Source organism: Biomphalaria glabrata, chromosome 13 (genome assembly GCF_947242115.1).
Source record: "Biomphalaria glabrata chromosome 13, xgBioGlab47.1, whole genome shotgun sequence".
NCBI classification, from domain to species: Eukaryota; Metazoa; Mollusca; class Gastropoda; family Planorbidae; genus Biomphalaria; species Biomphalaria glabrata.
The window spans coordinates 17,920,149-17,940,819 of NC_074723.1; the positions used below are offsets into that span (position 1 = coordinate 17,920,149).

Here is a 20,671-nt window from a genome sequence, read left to right on the forward strand (position 1 = left end):
ACTTAAAGAAAGAGACCACAGCAGAGAAACTTTATCGTCAATCAAGTCGAAGTGTTCGCAGATTTGATCTTGTAAATCTGACGATAAGTCTGCGCGAGATAGTATCATTGGACAAAGGAAATTTCTTAACTTTTTCGGCAGTATCGGGTCCAAGGATAGTTTCAACAACTATTGCTAAAGCTGGTGCAATGACAGATGCAGCCTCTTGCGTTTCGCTAATAACTGAGCAACCTTATGACTTGCAATCAATCCCTTTTCTGTCAGAGTTAGGTAATCATAAGTTTCTTAGCTTGTTTATTTTGTTGAGCCCTGATGTTTTCGAAGTATTCCTTCGGTTGCGCTTTTACAGCTGGATGTTTTGTTTCCAAGTGTCTCTTCAATTTGCTTGGAACAAGCGGCTCATTCGACAGAGTTGCATTGCAGATCAGACAGAATAGCAATGGAGCATCTTCAGGTCCAGAAGATATAAAACTATATCCGATGTAATCTTCTTCATACCTTCGTTTGGTTCCTTGCTATTCATTTAATGCTTTCGCAGTTTCATTTTTGCTAACGTATTTCTCCATGGGTAACTTTTTTTTGTTTTGTTATTATTAGCTTACACCTAAACAATTTACACGAAACACATCGCTTATTATTATCGTTACCAATTCAAGAACTGCTTTGCGTCTGCTAAGGCGGCCTACATTTGAGTCATTATAATTATGTATAGTGGACAATTTCATAACCTAAAGAGCTAACACCCCTTTCCGTCAATATGGAGCGACCCACTACTATTACTGGTCGTTGCAAGTGGGGATGTCATCGCAAGGTAAAATAAAAATTTAATAGTAGGCAGACCTGCGTAACGCTGCACGTGTGGCGTTCTGAAAACTCCCGCGGCACACCTGCAAATCTTCGGCGGCACACTAGTGTGCCGCGGCACACAGTTTGAGAAACACTGCCGCTAGCGGCTCATGGGTGTCCCTTTTTGCTTTAACAGTGATAAGGGGAGGGAAGCTAAACGACCTCTGTGACCCGAGGCTGAGTCTGCCTTGGTCCTATGAATGGAAAACGGTGTGTGTGTATGTACAGTAGATGGACTGGGTGACAAACTCAGCTCTGCTATTAACATATGATTTGATTCTTTCTGACTCACAATCGACTGGTGTCTGGAAATATTTAAGCTCCCAGTAATTTAAGTACCAGGGACCGGGAAATCGGGCACTTTTTGACAAGGCAGAAAATTAGGCACTCTTCAATAGAGACTTAATTTAGAAGATAATTGATTTTTTTTAGCGCATGTTTTATTCCCAAAATACCAACAATAACTAATTTTCAACAGAATGTTCATGAATCAAAAGAAAAGCTGACAAACGGAAAAAAAAAGGACAATCACAAGAATGCGGGGGAAAATCACATTATATAATTTAGGCCTGCACATCAAAGGATTCTGTGGAGGGGAGGTAGAGATGATTCCCCGCTTTATGCTTCACATCCACCACCAACCCTTTAGATTGAATGTTAATATTATTTCTTTAAATATATATTATGTCGCTACCTCTCTCTAATGTAAAATTCAGTCACTCAGCCAAGTTAGTAGTAAATGCAAAGTCAAGTTTGAGGGTAGAGTATTGAATTTTACCATTTCAGCCCCCCCCCCCCACCACCCCTAAACGATAAAGCAAAAGATTCCGATGATAGATACAGAGTCGGATCGGGTATGATGACGATAAATATAATCGCCTTATCCCCAACTACCTTACCTTTAAGATGTGCTTGTGGAAGGGAAGGCAGAACAGAATGATGAATTTGTCAAATTCAGATAAATCTAACAAAAAAAATACTAACCCTAACCCTAACCCTGAAGACATTAAACGTCGTATAAATCTAGCGCGTCAGACATTTACTGATTTACACAGCTAAAACCAACCTGACTGTAAATCTCCTCACATCTCAAACAATACTAAACTAAGAATCTTTAACTCTATTGTCAAGGCTGTCCTATTGAATGGTTCGGAAATATGGAGAACAACTGAAGCGACAACAAAAATAGTACAGACCTTCATCAACAGATGCCTGAGAAATATCCTAAAAATACACTGGTACGACAAAGTAGAAAACACCAAACTGTGGGAGAGTGTGAATAGTCTTCTGCCGAAATTGAAAATCATTAAATGTGTCTCAACAAAGATGGCTAAGACAGATTTTAGGAGTCAGCCATAGAGATCGGGTCTAAATCAAAGAAATCATATGCCGAACTGGGAGTCGAATCCTTAGTAGGTTGTGACAGAGCGTCGCATGAGGTTTTGCGGGACATGTTTTCCGACAAAATGAATTACGCAAAATAAGAGTTGCGGAAACAGCTTGCCGGAAAATGCGCCGAACGGCGCGAGAGGGTCTAAGTCCGTAAGAATAGCACATTAGGTTTTTGAAATAATACTTTTTAATAGCAAGATAATGCACTGTAGATACCTCAGAATATGCCTTTTGTTGGCTTTCAATACCAGAAATAGTGCTCGGCGGCGGGGCTTCGCCCGCGCTAGAGGAGCGCTGCGAACTCCCCCAGACTCCCTTGCTAGCAAGGGCGAGGAGTCTACAATAAACAATAAACGTCTTCCGAAAGGGTCAGAATGTAATAAAGATTAATTATGTACACACACATATATATTTTTTTTTTCGCGAGGGGATTCCCCCCCCCCCAAAACCCTCCCCGAAAAAAATTCTGGCTACGCCCATGATATATATATACATTATACATACATATATATATATATATATATATATATATATATATATATATATATATATATATATATATATAGTCTGAATGTGTTTGTGTGTTATTAAGCAGACTTCTACACGAGCTGCTTTGCAAATGTTTGCAAGGAGGTGCTGTGCCACAGGACCTGCGGGGTGCTAAGATCTTCACCCGGTACAAGAGCAAAGGAGACAGAAGCGAGCGACTGCAGCAATTTCTCTCCAAAGTATTGTAGGCAAAGTCTTTGATCGAGTGATACTTCTCAGACTACAAAAACTGGCTGATCGGGTCTATTTAGAAACATGTCGAGATCAGTGCGGCTTTTGCTTAGGAAGATTGACAATCGACATGATTTGCTCCATCCGCCAATTTCGGGAAAAGTGCAGAGAACAAAGGATGCCTCTGTAGCCTATACATTGCATCCATTGATAGACTAAGGCCTTCGATATAGTCAGCAGAGATGGCCTCTTTAAAATTTTACAAATAGTTATTGAAATAGTCGTCCTGCGGGAGGTTTGGACTAGGAAGTAAACTATCTTCAACTCTGAAGGAACATCCGAAACATGTAAAACATTTTACAAACAAACATTTTACAATAGGCTATCCACCCAAGCTGCTAATCCTACCACCAAAATATAATTAACCAGGTACTGTGCAGTTCAATGGCGCCTGCTCCGAAAGTTTCAGCATAAACAGCGGAGTTAAACAAGAATGTGCCCGGACCCAACCCTCTTCGGAATAGTACCTACTCTTTTCATCGCTAATTCGACACAAGTTTGACTAATCCACCGAAGGCATCTATCTCCATTCCAGATTTGATGGCAAACTTTTGAAAATATGGCCATACTGAAGGCCAAAACGAAAATCAGAACCACCCTCGTAAGAGATATGCTATTCGATGACGATGCAGCGGTAGTGGCACACTCACAAGAGGAACTTCAGTCACTAATGCCCCGCTTCTCTCAAGCCTGTAAAGAGTATATTGCCTAACCATTAGCACGAAAAAAAAACAAACGTTATGGGACCACCCGCTACAGCACCACCACTATCCTCATTGACAATAACAAGCTGGATGCCGTATATGGAAGGCTGCATCGGCCTTCGCTAAACTCAGACCAAGAGTTTGAGAAAACCAGAAGCTCACTAGTACTCACTACAGTGACCTAACTGGAGGTCTAGAAGGCATGCCTTCTGAGCACGCTACTGTACGGTAGTGAGTCATGGACTACCTATGCAAAGCAAGAGAGAAAACTAAATTCATTCCACTTGCGCTGCCTCTGAAGGATGTTTAAATTCAACACATGACAAGGGAGAGTCTACAACGCATTATTTTTCTCATTGTAGGAAGATAACAAATCATATAAATTAAATTAAGAAAGCTTGTGACATATTGATACTGAACTGTGAGAAACATTTATGGCAGTAATTTTTATTTTTAAAAATTGCATTATGAAAAAGTGTATTTTTATCACTTGGGTGTCACCCCCTGATGGGTGTCAGTCGGTGCGGCCCGCACCCCCTAGTGACGCCACTGCCAAGACAATCCAGAGAGAATTGTGTTAATTACAGTTTATTCACAAATTAAAACAGTAGTTTTTTTTTCCAGTAGTTTATTATAACACATGAAACAGATCACACCATGTAGTTACAGAATTACATCATTTCTACATGTCTTTGGAATAAAAATTTCAGCAAAGTTGACATTAGCCTATGTCACATTCTGTTCCTCATTAATAATTGGAGTATAAATGTTTCTACTAAGTCATTATTATATTTCAAATCGTGAACTGTGTTTAAAAAAAAGTTGCAGTGAATAATGTGATGTAAAAATTAGCAGTGTTGGCTATTTGGCAGACTAGACAGTTCATTCACTAACTAAATATTATATGTTTAAAATAAATAAAGGATTTCTAAACCAATATATATTGTTATTATACATTGTTATATGGCTCACCCTATACTGATCACATGCAGTTTTGATAAGCTCTATACATGTCATTTTTAAATATATAGAAACAATATATAGATAGAAAAACAGATGTATAAAAAATAAATAATCTGATGGATTGAAAAAAAAAAAAAAAGAGAAAAAATAATAACACACATCTACCAAAAATATAAATCTATATAATTTTTTTACATACAGGCCCATAGGATACTCATGGAACTTCCATTTATAGGTATTTTTAGCTAAGCGTGGGCGCATTATGTTTTTTTTTCTAGATCAGGAATATATCTGCTTCCCTGACGAATATTTTATTAGTAAAATAAGAACCACATCAATCATAAAAGTAATTTTCAAAAAAGTATTTTGAATATCAAATATATTCACATTTGCCCATGCTTAATAAAACGGAAGACTTAAATAAATTAAGATTTTAATAACAGAGACAATATAACCTCATATTGTAATCTTATCCCTTTTAAAAGTAAAAAAAGCTATTTTACCCGATTTCCTTTTTTTTTTTTTTATCACAACACTACACAAAATTTGAATTATTGTATCAAATGAAATTGAAAGTAAAATAAAAATATATAACAATATTTCAGTGTTTTGGAATGGTCTAAATTTAGTAGTTTATAAGTAATGCCCATTCTTAGTGATATATACAAATAGATGTCAAATTGCATTAATTCCCATATAAACACCTAAAATTTAAGTCTGGCTGTGTATTAAATTTAGAAAACACTTTTACCTTTAATAAACAAAATACTAGTCAAAGATATGAATGAATATAAATTTGAAAGAAGAGTAAAAGAGTCATAGTGATTTTTAAACAATAATTAAAGAAAGTTAAATTGTATCAAAACTATAGGTTCACAATTTCATTGATCATAATCAAATATGGAATATCTCTAAATAAAACTTATGAAACACATCAAAGTGAGACTAGAAAAAAAGAAAAAAAAAAAGAATTAACAATTACATGTACTGAATTCAAAAATTAAAAAAAGCAAGCAAGAGAAGTCTTAAAATGACAGCCGGGTAATATAATTTAGAAAATAAGATTACATAAGAATTGTTCAATACAAATAGTCTACATTAAAAATAAGCCATAATGAACAAAAGTCTACAAAGAATCTGATTTAGATACTCCATACACTGTGATGATATTTGATAAGACATTGTTTAATGTCAACAAAAAGATCCTACATATTTAAGCAAATAAGATTTGTGTAATGTTTTAGAACAAATTACAAACTAGAAAATAAAATTAACATGCACATATAAAAGATATTTACATTATTAACAAATACTGGTACAATTAATTAAAAATATGGTACATTTAGAAGAGTCAATGTTGTTTTTAAATTATTAGGTAAAGAAATGAGTTTGTTTACATCTACTTCACCTATAACATCTCCTGTAAAGACATTCTAAAAAATATAACATCTATTAAAAATGTTTAAAATGTATATATTCCAAATTATTATTTGTATCATTGTATATTCGTAAGAAAAATATTTTATCTAGTTATGAATTATACAAGTGATACTTCATAAAATCAAATGTTGACCAAAAATGCTGCACTTTAACAGCAGTTTGAAAAGTGATCTGTGTTGAACGAGTTCTATACTTCAAAACAGAGTTTTATTCATATGAAACAAAAAGTGATGAGAAATACTCTGATGTGCAAACTTTTGTCAGTGTGTTTGCTGGTAAGCAACCCAAAGGCAGACCACAAATATGATGGATTGATGATGTAGAGAGGCAGATCTACTCTAACTTCAGGCATGAGACGATAAGCCCAAGGGAGATTATAATAGAAAGATGTGTTGAAGCAGACCAGGCCCTTCGACACCCAGCCCTCATATAATTATGTATATAGGAAAAGATTTAAAATCAAACTATAGTATATTTATTAACTTTTTTAAAATAATACGATATGAATGCTAGTACTGGTACAAATGAACAGTTCATAATAACAAATTTCTAAGAATTCAGGCAAGTGATCAATATTGTTTTTGTTAAGAGAAAGAGTATAAGTACATGGTTAACACCAAAGCAAACTCGTGGTAAACAACAAGTTTTAACTACAAGTTATTATCACACGTAGAGCCGGAATGATATAGAAATGCTGTTTGGAAGATGATTGATAGCATCTGAAACTCAGAAAGCAGGAATGAAAAATGAGACTTAAATAGCAGAAACTGAACTCACCAGTATAAATAAAGATTGTAAAAATATTGCATGGTGTCAGCACAGAATTCATTATGCTCTTAGGGTTCTAAGTAACAGAAATAACTCAAAAAAAAAGGTGAACAATGTAAGTATGGCTCCTTAGCCTAAGATATCAATGCAATAGGTAAGTTGGATGTTAATCAAATATAGGTGCTAAAAATTTCTTAACAACTGAGATGTTAAAAAAAAATGAAACTTAAGGAGTAGAATAAATAAGTGCCACAATAAAACTTCACATTCATAATGTAATATAGCAATATGAACAAAAAGAATAAGTTATATAGAGATATTATGTCTAGAAAATGAAGTTATATAAACAATAGATATGCTCTTTGCATGTCGTAAAAATAAGTGAGATAAAATATGTTTGCATGCTATTTCATACAAAGACGCAATGAAAGTTTTCCACTTCAGACAAGTACCGACTACTTACACTTTGTTTTATGTACAACAATGTTTGAAACACATACATCACTTTACAAAGTTAATTTTTGTAAAACTATTGCAAAATAGTTTGAAGATTTGATTCTTAGACTCATTGGTTACAAGACTTTACATGGTGAAGTAAAAATAAAGTATACATGTTTAAATTTAAAGAAAACATTGCTAAGAGTTTAGAATTTTCTTTTTATGTACCTAATTTATATTAGAATAAAAGCATTCTATTTCAATGGTATAACAATACGTTTAAAATAAAATAATGTTAAAAAGCTTAAGGAGAAGTTTCATTAATAAACTGGCTCATTTCCATAAATTAGAGAAAAAAAAAAGTTAACTAAATGTTTTGTCAAGGTATCAAACAATATTTTTTTTAATCATTTGTATGGAAATATGTTTTGTATTTTGTGTACTTTTATTAATTAGAGTCATAATCCAATAAAACCAAGCAACAATTTTTTTTACAAATTTCTCAAAGAATGAAATTATTAAATATTTCGTTGCTTCATAAGTTTTCATTGGAATAAGGAAAATTTATTTCCTTTGCAAGCTCTCCAGTGACTCGTATATATTTTCTTCTGTGTAGTTATAATACTGGTTCTCTAAACATGCAGCATCCTCAGTCTCCTTCAAACAGCGAGGGACATCATAGCTAGGGAGGCTTTTTCCAGCAGCACTCCGTACTTCATCATAGTAGTTTTCAGCCAAGCTGGCATCTGCTTCCTCACTTTTCTCAGGTCTGCTCTTATTCTGCAGAGGGACGGAACGTGTTGGTGGCTTGTCATAGATGTTCATCACTCTTCTAGGTAGAGTTACTGCAGGTTCATCATCAGACTGCTCTTCAACAACAAAGCTTTTGACCTCCTCCTCTTTAGCAATGGCTGTATTAGTTATGCCACTGGCTTCTGCTGTTAGAGGCTGTTTAGCCTCACCATAATATGGATTAGCATAACTTATACCATCATCTGCTTCTGTCTGCTTTTTCTTTTGTCTTAAAGGGAAAAAGAAGTGATAATCAAATAAATCATATTTTTAAGATTTTAAAGGCCAAAATCACCTAACAAAATGAAAACAAAGCAATTCAAAATAAAACTAAAAAATCTTAAATTTTTAATTTTATGTTGCTTGTGCTTTAAAAAAAATGAATGAATGTATTGTGAAAAGGCGACTGATTTAAAATTGAAATGTTTGATTATAACTAAAGATATTATTTTTATGTTTCTATAAATTATAGACATTCCTTACAAAGATAAGATTGTTAGGTCCTATGCATATCCTTGTGTTAATCTAGTCATCCATGAAAATTAGACTTCAACTCTTTTTAGTCATAACCTTTCTTGGCTGATTAAGGTAACTCATTCCATGTTCTAATGGCACTCAGGAAGAAGGTGCATAATGAACAAGTTGTGAAGTTCTACAAGTGGCTCAGTTTAACCTAGAGTTGACTATTTGCATGAGCTTCATTATTTTCATGATTTAGAAGGACTCAAAAAAAGTTGTTTCATTTGAAATAATTTTTAGAAAATTTTTGTAAAAATACTTTGAATTTAATTTTGGTTTGTAATTCAAAAATTGACAAAACATGCCAACTTACAAAATAATAATCTGTGTATCTTTTTTTCTTAAAAAGATTTCTACTTCAACTGCCATTAACTGTTCTTTTTACCATAACAATGACGGCAGATAACACTAACCTACACAAACATAGGCTATTATAAATCTCGTCACTTACCTGCGTTTGATGAGTACAATTATGGCGAGACATATTACAATTCCAGCAAGGACTGATATTATAAGGGCTATCAGCAAACCTGCAGAAATCAAGTATAGTTTGTGTGATGCTATTCAAAATTTATAACTACTACAAATAATCAAATAAGTAAGATGACCACACTTCACAATCTTTGAAAATAGATTCATTTATTCAACTATTACAGGGTCCCTTACAGCAAAAAATTCCTTTTGACATAATCTGCCTTTCTCTCTCTATCAGGACCTCTAGGTCTCACCCCTTCCCTGACCTATTTTTACGACTGGGTACACAATAAAATAATTTGTAGATTGTAATCTAAAGGCCCATAAGATTTAATTCATGAATTAAAATAACAACAACCTTTGTTTCACAAATATAGTGAGATTTTTTTTTTCAGTGACCAAATAAACATAGAGAATGAAATAAAATTATTTTTCAAAGCCAAGGTCCAAGTTGTTACAATGTCATTTGGACAGCATAACCACCAAATGCCTTTGTTTTACATTTTAGGAGTTTCTTCAAAATTGAAGATTAATACAGCATAGCCCAAACCTCCCACAGTACATGGAGGATGGCGCAGGCGGGGTTTGAACCTAGGAATTTCAAGACAACTGCCCAGAATGCATACAACACGACCAGGTAGCAATTGAGACTGAAGAACATTTTCTTTTTAAAAGTGAATGATGCTAGGATCACTCACAACAACACTTAAGACTATAATAGCTATACATTTATAACATTTTTTTTTACAGTGTGTTATCCAATATACCTTTGTTATCACTGACAGAGTTCTCCTCCAGCTGATGGCTATGAGCACTATTGAAACCTGCAAGGAAACAAAGAAAAATTAGTGACTTTTCCGAAGTGAGAGTGAAGTGGCTACAAAATAAATTCAAACAATTTCTTATAAACATTATCCCAGTCAAGTATTTCTTGCACATTGCAATCCACATGATCCCAGTTTTACTATGCCATGTACTTGTGTTTTTCCAAATGAGATCACCTTGTTATAGGTTTTCTTAAATATATTTTCCTTAAGTTTGATGTAATTTGTTGCTTTTCTCAATTCATAATCCTTTTGCTTTTAAGATATAAAAATACTGATGAAATCATAAACCTCTAATTTCAGGTCATAAAAAGATGTAAAAACCTCAGAACGTTTTTTTTGTTTTCTGACGGATTCCACTTATATATTATACTAAATAAAATTAATATATAGATTTAGACATTCAGGTTGATATAAAACCTAAGATAAAACAAAAAAAAGATTTAGAAAGAAAATCGCATAAAGCAGTGATGCCCAACCTAATTCGACCTGCGGGCCATTTTAATTTCTGACACTCGTGTTGCGGGCCACATGAACGAAAATGTACACATAAAAAAAATGAAATTTACCTGAATTTGAAACTATTAGATTAGAAAAACTGTGGATCTAGTACTTACATTAAGGAACTGGATATCTGAAGTGATTTTTTTTCACGCGTCAGAAAATGGCTTAATTTCTGTACTTAAAAAAAGAACAACATTGTAGCTAGCTTTGACGTCGACTCATTTTCTTGTCGTTTTTTGGTAAATATTTCCAACAATCCTCCAATATCTAGGCGTAGTCTAACAATCTTTTTATTCGCGGCTCAAACCAAGAATATTTCTTTCATAATGACGTTTATATTTTGTTCTTTTTGGAAACAGCCATCTTTTTTTTTTATAGATCACATATGTAGGCTAATTATCATGATCCACAAAAAAAAAGTAAGACCCGTTCTGTTTTTCTGGTAGATTCTCATTTCATAAACACACTAATGTTAAAGGTCATGGTACCAATCAATTAAAGAAAAATTAAGGGCCCTAACGTAGGTAAAGATACATAAGTCCGCTTTTTTTTTTCGATGGTGTTGTCTACACTTTGTGTCGACATTTCGGCGGGCCGGATGGAACCACGTCATCTGGCCCGCGGGCCGTATTTTGGGCATCACTGGCATAAAGGAACACTTAACAACAAATAGATTAAAGCTTGGGTGTAATACTATAGACAACTAGATTTATCTCAAAAATTTCTATTTGGTCAACAAAACTGGTCAAAACATCAATCTATGCAGTTATAGATTCCATGACACAAGGTGTAGATTTAGATCCAGTGTTTACTTCATTATCCCTCTCATAAGCAAACTAGATCTAAGTCAAGATCTAGTGCTAGATTCTCATGATCACTGTCTATATTAATTTCATCTTCATTAGGGAGTTTAAAAAATTGAAAAGTCTTTGCAGAAAAGGTCCTACACAAAAAAAAAATCACCCAACTTTGAACGCGCATAGAAATATAGCGAATGTAAAAAAAACATCCTTTTAGCTAAGTGTTTGTTTTGATAATTCTAATATGAAGACTGAATCCTAAAAAATATAATACTTTTTTAAAACAACTAATAGAATTAAGTTAATGTAAAATTTCTTTTAACCTTATAGCTACTATTGTGACCTAATGCACCTAAATTGCCCAAAAGGCGCCCACCACAATGTTTTCCTCATTTTCCTGCCCCTCATGGTTTTATTTTAATAAGTAGAAATATAGATTGTTTCAGTAAAAAAATGTATGTTTTCCTGACTTTTGCTATAGTTTCTCTGCTTTCAAAACTGGATGATTTTATTTTGTGTAGAACCTTTCTTTCATTTGCTCTCTCTCTCTCTCACATTCTCACTCTTCCATAACTCTCTTTTTATCTCTATTTTCTCTCATTTATTCTTTCTTAATCTCTCTCTCTTTCAAAAACACACACACATTTTCTTTGTAAGCATACATTCTTGTGCCTCGTATAGTTTTATTTTGAGCTGGTTGAGGTTTTTTAAAAGTAAATATATTGATCATCTTGTTTAAAAAAAAAAGAATGTTTTTCTTACATTCACTATAGTTTCTATGTGCGTTCAAAGTTGGGTGATTTTTTTTGTTGTGTAAAACCTTTTCTGTAAAGACTTAGATCTAGTCTGCTTATGAGAGGGATAATGAAGTAAACACTGGATCTAAATCTACACCTTGTGTCATGGAATCTATAACTGCATAGATTGATATTTTGACCAGTTTTGTTGACCAAATAGAAATTTTTGATGAAATAAATCTAGTTGGGGGTGTACATAATATTGGTGAGGAAAGCGGCTAGACTACTTTTATTTTGCCATGATAGAACTAATGGTAAATGAGATTAGAAGATATGCCTCAAGGACACCAAGTGCAAGCCAGAAGTTGCTTAAGATATATACATATTTTTATATTTAATTTATGTTGTATAGACTTATAGGGTTCCTACTAATAGTCTTGGATAAATGTTAGAGGGAACAAACTTTGTAAAAAATCAGGCACTTGAACAAATTTTTCTCTTTATGTGTTGCTTTTTATTATTTTATTTGTGTAAAAGTTAATGAAATTACATATGGTTATTAAGGTCATTTATTTATCTTTTTTTTTTAAAGTATTTTTGTTATAATTAGATGTTGTTTAAGGTTTTATATATATATTTTGTAATATCCCTATATTTGTGATTTGCAGTTATCCTCCTTAGCTTTGTATTTCTAGGAATAAAGTAAAAAAAAAAGTAAAGATCCCCTTTCAGACCATGCGGTTTATAGCTAGGAATACTGCACGAGTATGGGCCTAAGTATTAATTGGGTTAGGGACATGACTCAGATAATTTATTAATAATTTAACATCATAGTTTGGTGAGCAGTTATCTTGGCAGAAAGACTTATGTAAACATTTGAGAAAAACTAACTTAGAAAAACTGAGGAGCTGTTGTCCATATCTTCAACATGTATTCTATATTCTCCTTTCATGTTGGCTGAAAGAGCGCTGGACACCTCCGTAGCTAATGTGCTAGTTTCTGTGACAGTGGCGGTGTCTGTGCTGGTTGTCTCAGTAGTGGTGGATGGCAATGTTGTTGTAGTGCTGGTAGTTGTTGTAGTGGTAGTTGGTTTTGGAAGCATTGCTGAAAATAAAACATTTCATTTGAATATTTTGATAAGTGTTTTGATGGCTGGTTGAAAGAAGGCTAAGAAAAAAAATATTTTGACCCGGAATACTTTTAAAGAGATAACAGTTTTTAAAAAAAGTTATGTTTTTTTTTTGTTTTTGGTGGCCTTTGTAATAGTATGTCCATCTGTCATGTTTAGATCTCAAAAAATAGAAAAGATGTTGAGAATACAATATCATCATATTTTGTGGTTTGATTTTTATTTTATTTTTTTTTTAATGTATTGTGCAAGCCATTTTTCACAAAGTTACAACTTTTTCAAACAATATATAAAAAATGGTAACTGAATAAGAAATAGACAAAGAGGTTATATTTCTAAAGTAAAAGGAAATGCAATATTTTTTTAATCCTGGCAATATCAAAAATAGTCCTCTACAAGGTTTAAACCCAGCTGGAGGATAGTAAAATTATTCATTGATAATATTGTTTGACACACAAAGCTAATAAACTACTGGCCACATAAACTGATGAACTTTACATACCAACCATGAATAAACATAAATAATTAATATCTTTCCTATTTCTATGGCAACAAATTTAGGCATCAATAATAATATGTACTTTTAACTGAATCTTTTTTCATAAGAAACTTGTCATCCTCAATTAAAGATGTCACTTGTAAAATTCTTGATGAAAACATGACAATAAAGAAAGAAGTATTACTGTATATATGAAATAGCTTCTTACCGTATTCACAAATAAATGAATACTCTTCTAAAAGAGTGCAGTGATAGTCTTCCCATTTTCCACTTTCCTTCCATTTCATCAGAGCACAATCTTCCATACAAAAAAACCCACAGTTTGGTTGACCTCTTGCCCAATTGCTATAACCATCTCTTACACGCTGACCTGTCAAAACAAATAAAATAATTGATAAAGCAGGTGAAATAAAAAATCGAAATATAGAAATATATATTGTTACGTATTTCTGAATCTTCTGGCTAGATGTATTAGTTGGCACACAAATAAAAACACTGTAAAGAACTTGACGACTAAACTTTCAGTTTCATATGACTTTAATGACTATTAACTCTAACATTACTGTAACATGTAGCGTAGAAGACTGTACAATATCTGTCAGTTTACAGTTAGCTATACTTCGTTGCACTGCATCTCTTCACTTAGTTGCAATTCATCTCTTCTCAACTTCCATCGAGCCGTATTCCACAGAACAGACCAACGACACACTTCCCAGTGTCGCTCCAGGTCTCCTAAAGCTGAACCAAGTCGCACTCAAGTCTACCGAATCAGAGCCGCACACGTCTTACATCGACTGTATCGACTGTAACGGCTCAAGTCCACTGTAGTTCGCTGTATAGACTTTAACGACAGTAGTCCACTCCAGTTAACTCTACCCTAGTTAACTTGCACCGAGTCGTACACATTTCTCTTCCACAGAGCCGCACACGTCTTACATAGACTGTATCGACTGTAACGGCTCACTCACGACTCCATACGACTCACTTTAACATTAACTCTCTGGCTTATATAGAGTCCCTAATCGCTTGTCCAAAGTTGCACAAACAGGGCTAGTATCCTCTGAAATAACACGTGAGGAAACGTCACATCCTGTCTCTATTTATACACGTAGATTCGAGAAAACACTCGATGCAGTGTCATCTTGCCGGGGTCACAAGTTGTGACCTTTATCTGTCACTGTTCATTAGTAACTGTCCCTCTACTTAGATCTATTCGTCCCCTGGAACAACACGTGGGGACACGTCACATCCTGTCTTTGTTTGTACATGTAGATTCCAGGGAACACTAGCTGCTGTGTCATCTCGCCGGGGTCATACGTTGACCTCTACCTATCACTGTTCATTTGTAACACTGCCCCCTTCTTAGATCTGTTCGTCCCGAACAGATTCTACTTCATCACGATACTGATGAAATCGATCGACGATCAAGTAGGAAGCTTTGGTGGTTGCCCCCTTCTCAGAGATGTTCTTTCAATCTGGCAGTTGTCCATCTTCTTTCCATAGAAGAATGGGAGCCAAATCCTCATTTTTCAGCAGTTCCTCACAAATGTTTTCATCAATCTTGGTATGGAAACATCGACCTTCAGATGACGACATTGGGCACTCTTGTCGAGAAAATTCATCAGCATTCTAACGAGTTCGTGCTTCACTGGCTGAGTTTTACATTTTCAAGCATCTTTTTACAGATGGGTTAGGCTTTTTCCAGAGCTTCTTCAGAGATGACCAGGTTCATTACAGTACAGCAATATTCACATGTTCTTCTTACAACAGCAACTGACTTTGGGTTTGTACGATGCCTGTTGGGTTGATCTTCTTGTACAGTTCTGTCACAGATGGTTACTCACTACAGTTCTGACATCTTAAACTACTTCTTTTCTGTCCTTCTTGCTTCTGACTTAATTAGCGTTCTTCTAAAACCTCTGTTATACTTCATCAACCTATTCTCATGAGGAATGTTCTTAGATTATTCATTAGTGGCTTCACACTTTTAACTGATTCGTAAGGCTTTCTTCTTTGGTCTGATGGTTCCGGACAGAATCTTTCTAAAAACATGGGCTGTGGAGTTTCATCAGTGCAGGTGGGGGTCTATCAGTGGGAGAAGTGGTGGGCTTGTTTTCTAACAACATGGGCTATGGAGTTTCATAAATGCAGGTGGGGGTCTATCAGTGGGAGAAGGGGTGGGTTTGTATCTTGATCTTGTTGGAGCCATCCACGTTGCACTCTGCATATGTCGCTTTCTCCGCCTCCTCAATTTGATATTTCTTTGGTTGCGTTGATGTTGTTGTCGTTGTCTTGCTTTCTTGTCGATCCATGCTGATGGCAGCGACTTAGCAGATAGGAAGGCATTGCATTTCATAGCTGTAGTCATCAAGACTGTTGATCTAACAAGTTGCTTCAGCATTATTCTTCGATGGGTGATTTGCGAATGAGCTGCAAGTCCACTTGAAGGCAAGGTGTCAAACACGTCATCACCTTCATCCGAGTCTGGAGCACTCGCCTGTGGGGCAGGTTGATAACATTCAACGTGCAAAGGTCCATCAACTTCAGCATCAGTTTCTATTGTAATTCCTTGACTATCACCAGGGCTTCTCACGCCTACCTTGATAGCTGTACAAGCTTCTGTTAAGTCTAGAGCTTGTTGGTGTATTTCTTGGCATTCACAGTCTTCTTGCATAGCTACGTACGTACAGTTCTTGTCAAACGCATGGGTGCAATAATCCAGCTTCGAGTTCCTCTCGTAGACAATGGCAGATAGAAGACAGAAGTCTTTAAGGCCCACAGCAACAGGCTTGGACGCAGACCTAACGTTGTCTTGATCTGTTTGGCTGGTTGAGGTACTCATATCAAGTTTATCTATGGCTAAAGCTTCGGTCAAACTATAGTTCTCTTCTATTGTTTCTTCAGCGGTCTCATTCTGCTTTTCGTTAAAATAGTAACAGCTACCGTCTCTTTTCATTTCTTGTGAGCCACATTCGTTTGGTTTACTATCACAGTCACAGACAGCACAGCCATCACCAGCATCCCTATCGTAATTGTCTGTATCGCCACATTCTTGGTTGGACAATTGTTCGCTGTTCATCAATGGTGTAGTTCTTTCATCTGTTGACTCAATCTGATACTGCTGAGTGTTCAGTAGCTCGTTCATCATGATTCTCGTTTGATCTTTTATTGTATCTGTTTGTTCTTCAGTCTTGTTGGGCGTGGTAGCTATTTGTTCATTCTCATTCATGACTTTAATCAACTGGTTAAATGAGGAAAATCTAGTGTTGATTTCTGATTCTATCTCTTTAATGCTCTCTTTCACCGAGTTCATTTTGTATTGCAAAGTTCTCAGGAGCTCCATCGTATTAGGTTTGATTTCAAATTGGCAAGTGTCCGGATTCTCATCTTCCTCCAACAGGGCTTGTCTGAGACGTGCTGTTAGCGTTTCCTTATTTCCGTTAAGCTGTAGACCTCTTTCTCGAAGCTCTTGTCTAAGTTCTTTCATGTCAAGTTCAATAAGAAGTTTGATGGAACACATTCTAGCCAGAAAGATCCCACTTCTGACACCAATTGTTACGTATTTCTGAATCTTCTGGCTAGATGTATTAGTTGGCACACAAATAAAAACACTGTAAAGAACTTGACGACTAAACTTTCAGTTTCATATGACTTTAATGACTATTAACTCTAACATTACTGTAACATGTAGCGTAGAAGACTGTACAATATCTGTCAGTTTACAGTTAGCTATACTTCGTTGCACTGCATCTCTTCACTTAGTTGCAATTCATCTCTTCTCAACTTCCATCGAGCCGTATTCCACAGAACAGACCAACGACACACTTCCCAGTGTCGCTCCAGGTCTCCTAAAGCTGAACCAAGTCGCACTCAAGTCTACCGAATCAGAGCCGCACACGTCTTACATCGACTGTATCGACTGTAACGGCTCAAGTCCACTGTAGTTCGCTGTATAGACTTTAACGACAGTAGTCCACTCCAGTTAACTCTACCCTAGTTAACTTGCACCGAGTCGTACACATTTCTCTTCCACAGAGCCGCACACGTCTTACATAGACTGTATCGACTGTAACGGCTCACTCACGACTCCATACGACTCACTTTAACATTAACTCTCTGGCTTATATAGAGTCCCTAATCGCTTGTCCAAAGTTGCACAAACAGGGCTAGTATCCTCTGAAATAACACGTGAGGAAACGTCACATCCTGTCTCTATTTATACACGTAGATTCGAGAAAACACTCGATGCAGTGTCATCTTGCCGGGGTCACAAGTTGTGACCTTTATCTGTCACTGTTCATTAGTAACTGTCCCTCTACTTAGATCTATTCGTCCCCTGGAACAACACGTGGGGACACGTCACATCCTGTCTTTGTTTGTACATGTAGATTCCAGGGAACACTAGCTGCTGTGTCATCTCGCCGGGGTCATACGTTGACCTCTACCTATCACTGTTCATTTGTAACAATATATATATAAAACAAATGAACAGTGATAGGTAGAGGTCAACGTATGACCCCGGCGAGATGACACAGCAGCGAGTGTTCTCTGGAATCTACGCATATAAACAAAGACAGGATGTGACGTGTCCTCAAGTGTTGTTCCAGGGGAAAAACAGATCTAAGAAGGGGGCAGTTATTAATGAACAGTGACAAATAGAGGTCAGTACGTGTGAACCTGGCTTGATGACACTGCAGCAGGTGTTCTCTGTAATCTACATGTAAAAACAAAGACAGGATGTGAAAGTTTCCACACGTATTGTTCCAGATGATACTAGCAGTGTTTGTGCAACTTTGGAGGAGCGATTAGGGACTCTATATAAGCCAGAGAGTTAATGTGAAAGTCAGTCGTATGGAGTCGTGAAGTGAGCCGTTACAGTCGATACAGACTATGTAAGACATGTGCGGCCCTAGTGGAAGAGAAATGTGTATGACTCGATGCAAGTTAACTAGGGTAGAATTAACTGGAGTGGACTACTGTCGTTAAAGTCTATACAGCGAACTACAGTGGACTTGAGCCGTTACAGTCGATACAGTCGATGTAAGACGTGTGCGGCTCTGATTCGATAGACTTGAGTACGACTTGGTTCAGTTTTGGGAGACCTGGAGCGACACTGGGAAGTGTGTCGTTGGTCTGTTCTGTGGAATACGGCTCGATGCAAGTTGAGAACAGATGAATTGCAACGAAGTGAAGAGATGAATTGCAACGAAGTATAGCTAACTGTAAACTGAGAGATATTGTACAGTCTTCTACGCTACATGTTACAGTGATGAATTGTTAGAGTTAATAGTCATTAAAGTTATATGAAACTGAAAGTTGAGTCGTCAAGTTCTTTGCAGTGTTTTTATTTGTGTGCCTACTAATACATTTAGCCAGAAGATACACAAATACGTAACAATATACAACACCTGTGGAACAATGGGTCCCATACTCATTTTCTTGCTCTTCTTCTGAGCATGTAAACATGAGACATAATAATATCTGATTTGTCAAACACAACGCCAAATGATTCTTTGAAATTTATTGCTTGAATAATCCTTGTCCAATGGCGGATATAGTGGGGACCACCTCTGAGTTTGTGTGATGAGACAAACTCTCTCTATAATCCTGTTTTTAATGTGTTTCTTTAATTATTATTTTAATTACAAGAATAATTCTAGAATTTATGTTGTTGAGAATTACAAGTAAATGTATAATTATATAAAGTGTTGGATGGAATGCAGGGCTAATGTTATAAAATAAAGTCCATAACATACCTGTTATCCATTTCCAATCCATTTCTTTCTCTTTATCTGTGGCACCAATCCATACTCCATTTCTCTTCCATTGAAAGACTACCAGAGCTCTGAACAGAAAACTCTTTCAGCACAAAGAGTAAAAATAAAAAGTGAATGGAACAATGCTATAAGTTAATTATTTTTGAAACAAATAAAATATCTTATTTACAGAGAAAGTTATTATCAATTTGTTCTGATGTAGCTTTTTTTTTTCTACTTGAAAAAATAAATATACAAAGTATATAATTCTGTAAACTTTGAAAATAAATGGCTTTAGATATATAATGCTGAAATTATACAGCACTTACCAAGCTAAAGAGAATTTATAATAAATATTTAATCCCCAAAACAAATATCCAAGTAGTGGAAATAGTGTTATATGCCTGAGTTTAGGAAAGAAAAGTTCAAGTCATGGGAGGAGATGCTTAAGAAAATTATATTTAAAATTTTTTTTTTAACAAGACTGAAAGAGACTACTAGGCCTCAATAAAAATTCCAGATTTTATAAAAATAAATATTGTTCTCTCATAAAGGACACTGTTTAACAGAACACTTATAGTACCCTAATAATCCAATAAACTTAAAAAATAGTGTGTTCTTGTAGGCAAACTTTGGCACTCATATATATAATTTTGATAGAAAAAGAAGATTGCCTATAAATAATTTTGTTACAATACTGGTAGAATATTTTTAAATTTTGCTTTTAATTTTCAAAAATAAAGTAAAAAAAAATTTATTCACTTGGATCCGTTCCTCTCTTATAGTAACAAGGTGGCCACCATTTCTTCGACACACATTGTTGGCCTGTGGCCATGTTCTCTCTTCCAGGTGGAATTCATAACATATTTCCCATTCTGCTGCCCTCAAATATGTTTTGTGCAAGTTAGGAGGACAGCGCTTCAATAGATCTAAAGATCACATAAAGAAATGTTTCATTATTTATATTATTTATTAATTCTATATACATGAGAATAGGGAATGCATATTAAAATTACAAAAAGAAGTCTTTGATGTTTAAAAGTAATGGAATTTACAGACGAGGCTATGCATGTTTATTTAAGAAATACTATGCTTCTTCACCACCCATAACCACTTTTAGCTTAATGCTAAATTGAAAAAAAACAACAAAAAAACAAAACACAACTACATCCCTTTCATCTAAAATTATAGGACTTTTCTTGCAAAGTATGTATAGTCTGTTAAGAGATAAGGTATGTTTGATTAGATAAAACTGCAACACACACACACACACACAAAATGTTGACAATATTGAAAAACTACAACT

General features: G+C 35.2%; 1 protein-coding gene across 1 annotated transcript in view; it reads right to left on the bottom strand.

Moving 5' to 3' along the window:
- Positions 1 to 4,294: 4,294 nt before the first annotated feature.
- The window catches only part of LOC106057418 (uncharacterized), a 28,983-nt gene continuing 12,606 nt past the window's right edge, over positions 4,295 to 20,671 (bottom strand). The window contains exons 2-8 of the mRNA XM_056007801.1: positions 20,128 to 20,294; positions 19,366 to 19,468; positions 13,818 to 13,979; positions 12,873 to 13,085; positions 9,884 to 9,940; positions 9,094 to 9,172; positions 4,295 to 8,352 (exon numbers count right to left, since the gene is read on the bottom strand). Coding sequence (XP_055863776.1) covers positions 7,896 to 8,352; positions 9,094 to 9,172; positions 9,884 to 9,940; positions 12,873 to 13,085; positions 13,818 to 13,979; positions 19,366 to 19,468; positions 20,128 to 20,294 — 1,238 coding nt within the window. The 3' untranslated portion in view covers positions 4,295 to 7,895. The remainder of the gene's footprint in view (positions 8,353 to 9,093; positions 9,173 to 9,883; positions 9,941 to 12,872; positions 13,086 to 13,817; positions 13,980 to 19,365; positions 19,469 to 20,127; positions 20,295 to 20,671) is intronic.